Below are 10,545 nucleotides of genomic sequence, written 5' to 3'. Positions count from 1 at the left end.
CTTGCCTCTTTCTCTTCCGACAACGTGTCAAATGCTGGAGTAAGTTTCTGAAACTTACTATTTGTATGAAAGTTTGATTTTATCAAGCTTATTGTGCTGATTATCTGTTCTTATTTACTGACGACATTTTCTCATGCAACTTGACATGTAAATTTCTTTCTCTCATTTGTAAAGATCAGGTGTAACGATATACTTGGTAAACGTGATTATATATGAAATATATTCAATTTCTCCATTCAGACATCTTCCTTAACGATGAATACAAACTGGTTTTAATGACATTATTTACTTATGCGTGAATTTTAAGGGTGTATAGGTAGACTGTACTCACCTGTCTTATTGTACACGCTACGGCAACCTCGTGCAGGCATAAACGCGCACATACAAACGTATTTTGAACACCAGAGAATCATACTCATTTCTGAACTGAGTCAAAAAAAGAACCGTTTATGTGTATAGTTTCTTTCCAGTTTTATATTTTCAGTGGCAATCAGATGTGTGCGACCGGTAGGTATCAAGTATCCCGGTAAAAATGTATTTAAATAACGCATTATAAATGATTCTTTTTAAAGTAAATACTGTAAAAAATGCTCCATCAGCATTTTATTGAAATAAATTATGAAGTGAACTATATTTTTAAGCAATTGCAGTAAATTTCTTTATCTTTATTTCATGGGAAGAGCAATAAATGAATGGTGCTAATATACAACTAATTTGTCTACTGGTGCCATTTACGGCTTATTTACTGGTTCCATATACGGTTTGTTGACTGGTTCCATACACGGCTTGTTTACTGGTGCCATATACGGCTTGTTTACTGGTGCCATATACGGCTTGTTTACTGGTTCCATATACGGCTTGTTTAATGGCTCCATATACGGCTTGTTTACTGGTGACATATACGCTTTGTTTACTGGTGCCATATACGGCTTGTTTACTGGTGCCATATTCGGCTTGTTTACTGGTTCCATATACGACTTGTTTACTGGTTCCATATACGGCTTGTTTACTAGTTCCATATACGGCTTGTCTACTGGTGCCAAATACGGCTTGTTTACTGGTTCCATATACGGCTTGTTTACTGGTGCCAAATACGACTTTTTTACTGGTGCCATATACGGCTTGTTTACTGGTGCCATATACGGCTTGTTTACTGGTACCATAATTATTATTATTTGTCTACTGGTGCCATATATACGGCTAGTTGTGTACTGGTGCCATTTATACGGCTAGTTTTTGTCTGATAAATAAAGTGAGGGGAAACGTTTTACTGGTCAGAAATGTATTTGCACGCATATAGTAACAGTATTGTAATGTTTAAAGCTTACGGTCAATAGTTACCATTTAAATTATAAAACAAGACTGAAATAAAATAAATATAACATGTAAAATACTAGTATGTATTTCAAGGTACGTATCGTCATATCTTTGAAGACTTTAATTTATGTGGATAATTTTTATAAAATTTTGCAAAAACTACAATTTATGTTGCAAAATGAATGTTGTTTATGTTCCTGGTTTTCTGAATCAAACTTAAAGTTCAGATCCTCATGCAAGTACACAAAAAATTGGGCGACAGCAAAGTATCATGTAGGGACCAATTTAACCAGATCTGGAATTAGAGAAGTTAAGTTATTTATAAGATTGGTAGCGACTGAAGACTACCCATATGTATGCATTTGAAGAGTTCCATCAGTATGAAATGAGGAAAGCTCTTCTGAATGGCATGACCATATATCTTCATGAACACCCACCAACAGGGCGCGGAGACCAATTAAAGCAGATTGGATGAACCATTGAAATATCCGTTTACATCAAAGTTGCGCATGTGCAGTGAATGGTTGCCCGGTTAGGTGCTACATTTTATCATCACCGGGTAAACATTCATCCGCATATGTGACAACACTGAACAACAAACCTTGAGAGAACAGGGGACATAACCGGAGGGACACGAACACAATAAAATCATACGCATGTACTTGGTCTACGTAGTAAAAGTATTGCTGCACTCCGCCAGTCAAAAACGCTTGCAAAATGTCCTGGAAGATGGTCTTGAAAGATACCACACCCTTATAATATAGCGATGATCTTTCCATTCATTTCTGTACATGTACTGCAAGAAAAGTAACAACTTTGTGGAATTTGTGTGCAGCCGAAATTACGTTCGATACAGTCTAGTTTTGAAGTCTTCTCGTCATGGTCCATTTGTATTATACGGGAAGTAACAGTAGTACTTGCAGACGACAGTTGAACGTATTTCCAGGCGACTGACTTATTCCTCCTAGCGACCCTTTTCTCTATCTGAAAGGGAAGTAACTGCTGTACACAGTTATGTTTTGTTCACGTTTCCGTTCGACGACATGCCACTAAACAACTCATATTTCCTCCTTCAATACGGGCATCGGGCGACACTATATTTTTAAAGGGTCGTTCAATGCCGGGGAGTAGACATGGTTGTTATTTCCATCAACATCAAGATACAATCATTAAGCCAGGCATCAATGATTCAGGGAGAATTTTGCTTCAAATCACCTATATCGGACATCATATGGATATCAAAACATATAAAATTTAAAGGTTTATTACATATGTTACTATAATAAGTACATGTAATATGAATGCGCTTCTTTATATGTATATGTATATAATTATAGTAAAAACTAAAAATATCTTCTTTTATAAAACCTAAATAGCTAGAGCTTAGATATTAAGCATGAAATATCTTTTAGTGAGTTTATACCAAGTTTGTTCAAATAAAAACACTGGCGTCAAAATTGGCCCCGCCCGGGGGGTAATTGATTTTCCTTTTATGTATATAGTTAAAACAGAAAAAGGGTGTCTTTTAAGAACTCTAAGAGCTAGAGCTTAGATATTAAGCATGAAACATCTCCTAGTGAGTGTCTCACAATATGAAAAAGAAAGACCAGAGTGAAAATTGGCCCCGTCCGGGTGTGATTGATTTTTCTAATATGCATAAAGTAAAAACAAACAAGAAATATCTTTAAAAACCCAAATAAACAAGTATTCTGACTCAAGGTGAGCGATTTAGGGCCATCATGGCCCTCTTGTTTTATGATACATATACAATGTCGAAAAATACAGAATTCTCATTGTGAATGTAACATAGTCAAAATAACTATATTATCATTACTTACTTTTTATACTTTTGGAAGTTACCATTTTAAAATGACGACATTATCTTAATTACTGTTTAATGTACTTGATGAAGATACCATTTTAAAATAACGACAAAATCCGTCACTGTTTATATTTATACTTGACGAAGTAACCATTTTAAAAGTGCAACACAATCAATTACTGTTTATATGCACTTGATGAAGTTACCATGGTAAAATAGCGACAAAATCCATTACTGTTTATTTGTACTTGATTAGGTAACCATTTTGAAAAAGCGACCTAATCGAATACTGTTTAAATATACTTTTTGAAGTAACCGTAAGGGAAAAGGGACATTATCAGTTACGGATTATATATACTTGATGAAATTACCTTTTAGAAAAAACGACATAATCAATTAATGTTTATACATACTTTTTTGAAGTTACCGTTTTAAATTATTGACATTACATTACATGTATACTTGACGAGGTTACCATTTTAAAAGTTACTGTAGAGACATAATCAAGTACGGTTTATACATTCTTGTTAATGTTACAATTTTGAAATAGCTGCATAATCAATAACTGTTTATATGTACTAGTTATCCTCCGCCGATGGAATCGGGAGGGGGATATTGTTTTTGCGTTGTCCGTCCGTCCTTCCGTTGGTCCGTCCGAATTTCGTTTCCGCGCTACTTCTCTGCAACTATTGGTTGGAATTCAACGAACCTTCATTGGAATCATCAATATCAAGAGGAGATGAGCATATCGTCGGCTTGCTCCAGTCAGACCCTTTAACTCAGAGTTATGGCCCTTGATTAGTCATGCAGTATGCATATAGAGTAAAAATCGTTTCCGCGCTACTTCTCTGCAACTACTGGCTGGAATTCAACAAAACTTTATGGGAACTTTCAATACCAAGAGGAGGTGTGCATATCGTCACCTTGTTCTTTTCAGATACTTTAACTCAGAGTTATGGCCCTTGATTAGTTATGCAGTATGCGCTACTTCTCTGCAACTACTGGCTGGAATTCAATGAAACTTTATGGGAACTTTCAATACAAAAAGGAGATGCGCATATCATTGCCTTGTTCCGGTCAGACACTTTAACTTAGAGTTATGGCCCTTGATTAGTTATGCAGTATGCATATAGAGCAAAAATCGTTTCCGCGCTACTTCTCTGCAACGACTGGCTGGAATTCAATGAAACTTTATGGGAACTTTCAATACAAAGAGGAGATGCGCATATCGTCGGCTTGTTTGGGTCAGACCCTTTAACTCAGAGTTATGGCCCTTGATTAGTTATGTAGTATGCATATAGAACAAAAATCGTTTCCGCGCTACTTCTCTGCAACTAATGGCTATAATTCAATGAAACTTTATGGGAATCATTAATATCAAGAGGAGATGCGCATATCGTCGGCTTGTTCATGTCAGACACTTTCACTCAGAGTTATGGCCCTTGATAAGTTATGCAGTATGCATATAGAGCAAACTTTATGGGAATGTTCAATATCAAGAGGAGATGCGCATATCATCGCCTTGTTCAGGTCAGACACTTTAACTCATAGTTATGGCCCTTGATTAGTTATGCAGTATGCATATAAAGCAATAATTGTTTCCACGCTACTTCTCTGCAGCTACTGGCTGGAATTCAATTAAACTTATGGGAACCATTAAAACCAAGCGGAGATGTGCATATTGTTGCCTTGTTCAGACCAGACCCTTCATTACAGAGTTATGGCCCTTAATTAGTTATGTAGTATGCATATAGAGCAATATTGCTATTCCTTTGCAACTGCTGTATTAATTTCAACAAAACTTTATGGCAACCATGGATACAAAAGCTCATATTGGCATGTCCAGATATTACTATTTAACACAGAGTTATGGCTCTGTTATTGTCCTGAATATTTATCATTAGTATTTATGCCAAATAAATAAAGCCTGATGTCTTCAGTTGTTGTGTAAGTAATAACCAGTACTCGGCGGGGGATATAAATTCAACGAATTTACTTGATGAAAATACCATTTTAAGATATAATCAGTTACTGTTTATATATACTTGATGAAGTTACAATTTCAAAAAAGCGACATAATATTAAATTTACTGCCCATATATAGTTGCTGAAGAAAGCATGTTAAAATGACGACATTATCATTTACTGGTTGTAATTGTTGAAGTTACCCTTTCCACAAAGTTAAAATTGTAAATGTTACATACCGAACATGTGCATTAATTAATGATTTTATAACTGTTTCAATTGTTATATAAAAATGAAGACATCTTCAATATTGTTTGTTATTTTTTTAATCTACTATGCTAAATTGACGACATTTTTCTTATAAGTATTTATAATTTTTGAAGTAAGACTGGCGACAAAATAAATATTTGTCCATAGTTGCTGAAGTACGAATGTCAAAATGGCGATAATATCAATAACCGCCTATTATTGTTGAAGTAAGCATGTCAAAATGGCGATAATATCAATAACTGTCTATAATTGTTGAAGTAAGCATGTCAAAATGGCGACAATTTCAAAACAAAGCCTATATTTGCTGAAGTAAGCATGTCAAAATTGCGACATTATCAATAACTGCCCATAGTTGTTGAAGTAAGCATGTCAAAATGGCGACAATATCAACAACTCCCCATTGTTGCTGAAGTGCGAATGACGACAATATCAATAACTTACATTGGTTGCCAAAGTAAGAGTGTCAAAATGGCGACAATATCTATTACTGACTATAATTGTTGAAGTATGCATGTCAAAATGGCGAAATTATCAATAACTGCCCAAAGTTGCTGAAGGAAGCATGTCAAAATGGCGACAATTTCAATAACTGCCTATAGTTGCTGAAGTAAGCATGTCAAAATTACGACAATATCAATAACTGCCCATAATTGCTGAAGTAGGCCCGCTGAAGTAAGCTTGTCAAAATGGCTACATTATCAAGAACTGTCCATAGGAAACAAGTAAGCTCGATATGTTATCAAACATGTCATGTCAAAAGAGTACATTTATAAGTTGCCAAATGGTCAATAATCTGTCATTAAAAAGGTGACATTCGGTAAAATAAATGATGATCTTTCAAACATGCCGTGTATAAAGGTTACTTAAGTAAACAGGTTCAATAATTGGCAAACATGTCATGGATATAAAGGCAATATTAGGCATAAAGCTTAATAATATGCCGAACATTTCATGTAAAAAGGTGAAAAGGCTCAAAAATACGTCAAGCATTTCATGCCAAAAGGCGACATAACATGAAAAAGCTCGATAATATGTCAACTTTTCATGTCAACATGTAACATAAGATAGAAGCTCGATAATGTGCCAAACATTTCATGTCAAAAGGCGGCAAAAGGTTTAAAGATTTGATAATCTATCAAAATGTGTCAAGGCAAAAGCGACGTTAATTAAAAAAGCTCTGTAACCTGTTAAACATGTCATGACAGAAGGCGGCACAAAACTTGATAAACCGTACAACATTGCATGTCAGAAGACTAGTTAAAAAAATCGATATCCTGTCAAAAATGTTATGACAAAAAGGCGACATTAGGTAAAAATATGCTCAATAATCTGACATTCTTGTCAATAGGCTACTTTAGCTAAAATATTGTACTAACCATGTCGAAAAGACAACTTTGCTTTTGAACAGTTTGATATAATACGTAATTGAATTTGCAAAGTTCAAAACGGCGATTATGGCTGGAAATAAATAAAAAGTGGATTTTTATACTTTCTTTTTGTTTACTTACTGTCGCGAGCCTGGTCTTTTGCATGTCCGGTATAGAGCACCGATACATGGCTCCCCTAGATAACTTAACCTGCGCGGATACGCTCCTGCGACATTATCTTAATTATCATTGAACCTATCAATGAAACTGCGAAAAAAGAGGGGTATAAAAACCATGCCAATTACATAATTTATATAGGACATTATAAGTTGTTGACCTTGAACCTGTCAAACAAGCGACATTGTTAGTGCGCTAGTGTTATTCATGTGAAGTTTATAGGTCTATATACAGTATGTTTTGTATACTTATGATATCATACGTAACTACAACTGTAAGACTGGTTTTTAGTGATATTTATTCATTGATTTTGTTAAGATGTATATGTAATTTGCGGATCACGCCGTATCGCGGATCACGCCGTATCGCGACGTAAACAAGGTTGGGTCTTCAAGCGTACAGAGATTCTGAAATGAATGAAGTATGGCGGATAATTCCGTCCATCTACAGTTTTCGTGTAGACAGACGAGACACATATAACCGACCGTAAAATATCAATATGTTTGTTAGATATATGAATCAAAATTGACGATTTTTTTGTTTGTTTTAAACTTTTAAGTAGATTCTTAATATCTAATACATGTATAATGAAATGTCAAATCGTATTTGAATCATAAAAACTTTTTAAAAAAGCAAGAATAAATGCCCTTCTAGAACTTCTACATGATTTTTGTAAATATAACGAAATGTTCATTTTATGTAGGACACAGTTTAATTCGCCCCCCGTTTTAAAACTATCTTATTACAATCATTGGGATTTTATGGTAGGTTTATTCAAACGGCTGGTGAATAATTACGGAGTATAGAATTTCAGATATTTAAATAAGGTATTGTCCAGAAGAATTTCAGATTGTTCTCCTTTAGAAAAAAATATGAGAAACCAGTGTGTTAAAATCTAATGTACTAAAATGTTGGGGTACATCGTGGGGATTTCAAATGATTATTAATTACTCTCACGAAAGGAACAGAAAATATGGTTTATGTACACCGTGTCATATAGAAGAGGTTTAATAAAAAATAGTACAAAATAAAAACTATACGGTTTATTATATCTCTTTCTAAATACGTTTGCCTTTACGAGTTCTCTTTCTTTTCCATACATTCAAACAAAAGCAAAATGCAATTAATAAAAAGAATAAAATAGAAAACATGAAATTAAAGAAAAACAGTCAACACCCCTTAACATCCCTCCCAAGTTTTAAGTTGTTTAGCCTACAAATAGGTTACCTATCTTTGACATTATTCGTAATTACCAGGTAGCCTTTTTAAGTAGAAGTACATTTATTAATAAAAACTGAACGAGCAATTAGCAAATTAAGTATGATTACGTAAACACACGATTTGTCCGAAATTTCGTGATTTTTTTCAACCCGTACGACCAGTGCAGGCCATGATCAGCCGTCACATCCGTGCACGTGTGTCTGATTATGTTCTGTACTATCGGCTTATCATTTAGTACATGTTTAGAAAGTTTCCTAAAAATGATGTTTTTTTTCCAGATTTAAAGATGAATAAGTCCTTTTGAGATATTTAGTGTAAAGAGGGGTCTTTGTTATGTTAAAAAATGTCAATTAACCATTCAGGGTATTTGTTTCCTTTAGTTAATAGAGAGAAAAAAAGACAGGTCCCGCCGAGATTTGAACTCGGATCGCAGGATTCAAAGTCCTGAGTGCTAACCATTACACCACGGGACCAGTTATCACTGCTCTAATGTAATGGTTAAGCCATTAATAATAGGTTCAATGTGTTAAGGGAAATAACTGTTTTAGACTTTACATTTTTAGTTAACAAGGTTTGTCTCCCCTGTATTATAACACTTTCTGGATATACTGGCCTCATATACAGCTAGTTAAAGCCGTTTACAAGGATAAACCAAAAAATGAAAATCATTTATTTAGTTTCATGTAAATATTTTGAATAGTGACCTCTTTTCATGGAGCATGAATGTTTTCAACATATTCCGACATAATGTGCGTGTTTTATATGGGTTTAAACCTTGTACTATTTGTTTGGATGTGGACTATTCGGTTGGGACCATCTACATTATCGGTTGTTCTTAAATTACATCTGTAGCCATTAATTGCATATCTCCATATGAGCGTAAGTAAAAACAGCTTTACCTACATAGAGAGATTTGCGCACTTTGTTACATATGCGGAACTATGAAAAAATTAAAAACATGACATACCGGGGAGATTTGTATTCGTTCGTTTAGATTTAAATACCATATATGTATGTAGTCAATGCTTAATGAGGGTCCATCCGCCCGCAAGGGCACAAAATGCAGCTTTCGCTGTCGAGTAAGGACCCCGGACATGTCACCAGTCATGCCCTTAAAGAGTTAATTTTGAGGCACAAAGTGGTGATAATTTAGCTCCATGCAATTGCCACGGAGTATTAGCCATATACATGTATATGAATTTTGAGCCCAAATTAGGTCACTGTACGGCGGTCAATGAGAACCTAATGTACAGTCCTCTGAGACAATATGAAAGGGTAGCCCTTAAAAGGGCTGTTGGTTCCAGCAAAAGTCCTGTCGTTCAAGCCGTCTAACCTTGCTAGGGGCTCACGCACCCTAGCACACCATCGTCTTAGCCTACTTTGTAGGACCACTCCCCTCGGCATTGGTCAGGATATTGGCAGCTGGTCCGCAGTACAAGTGTTGATCTTTAGTGCCATCCCAAGTCTTCATCAACCACAAGCACGCTCGGAGGAAAAGTGAGAAGATTTAAATACCATGCTAACACTGGGCCATCTTAATTCGTTTATTTGAAAAGGGACACAACCGTGTGAGATTCTTTTTTGTTATAGTAGTTATTCTCCTTTTAATTTAATTATATTGATTATTGTGTTGAAATAATTGCTGCTATAGACAATGGTTAGCCATCCTACAGTCAGACGATACAAATAGTTTTGTTACATTTTCATCTCTACTAATTGGTCTCCCTTGATTTCATTTTAGACTGACCTATATTCCTTCCTATAAGCATCGAGGCTCCATGCCGATTCCCAAGATCATGCCATAATTCAAATGGTGTACGAGTACGTGTTACTGATCAGTCTTAATAAATTCCATACACAGCAAACGACGCTGATGTGTAAATTAATATCTTTGTTCACTTTATTTTATTTTTCTTTAAAATAGTTTTTTAATTATTAAAATTAGCATGTATCTGGAGGCATACTGCTTTAATACACACTGCGCTCGCAGAGACTCTTGTGGAACAGACTATATCCGACCATGCATTGCCCTGTCGTTTCATACGGAACACCCCGCTAATATTTCATAATTTACGTCAGATTACTGAATTGATTTTCCATAAGACTTACATAAAATTTAGTATTCATGCTCAAGATGTTAGTTTTCTAGAAGAATGATATGCATGACACATAAAAAAATGATCTTGTTATCTTTGAAGTCATTTTTCAAAACTTTGGTTGGCTACCCTTTCATTTTTATTATGTGTCACGCATTTTATTCTTCTAGAAAAATCACTTCTTAAGTACAAAAACTCGGTAGGATAAGGGACCATTTCTTATAATGTAAGTCTATGATAAAATAAATACGAGAATCTGACCTAATGATTGGTTACTGTACTTGTTAGGGGATGTAACTCCTGCAAGGAG

At 35.0% G+C, this 10,545-nt stretch overlaps 1 protein-coding gene and 1 non-coding gene across 2 annotated transcripts; both read right to left on the bottom strand.

The window, feature by feature from the left end:
- Positions 1 to 731: 731 nt before the first annotated feature.
- Positions 732 to 1,163, bottom strand: LOC132746854 (uncharacterized). The gene has a single exon (XM_060736133.1). The coding sequence runs from the start codon at positions 1,161 to 1,163 to the stop codon at positions 732 to 734; it is 432 nt and encodes a 143-aa protein (XP_060592116.1).
- A 7,377-nt stretch (positions 1,164 to 8,540) lies between these two features.
- Trnaq-uug (transfer RNA glutamine (anticodon UUG)) lies at positions 8,541 to 8,612 on the bottom strand. Its single transcript has one exon. It is a non-coding gene; the product is annotated as a tRNA-Gln (tRNA).
- Positions 8,613 to 10,545: the final 1,933 nt, after the last annotated feature.

The sequence above is a fragment of the Ruditapes philippinarum genome, unplaced genomic scaffold (assembly GCF_026571515.1).
Source record: "Ruditapes philippinarum isolate M1 unplaced genomic scaffold, ASM2657151v2 ctg387_1_1_1_1, whole genome shotgun sequence".
Classification (NCBI taxonomy): Eukaryota; Metazoa; Mollusca; class Bivalvia; order Venerida; family Veneridae; genus Ruditapes; species Ruditapes philippinarum.
The sequence above is the reverse complement of the archived record's forward strand: the minus strand, read 5'-3'. Positions and strand labels throughout refer to the sequence as shown.

Excerpts from the sequence above, each read along its gene's own strand:
- LOC132746854 (XM_060736133.1), bottom strand. The coding sequence starts at position 1,163 with ATGGTACCAGTAAACAAGCCGTATATGGCACCAGTAAACAAGCCGTAT.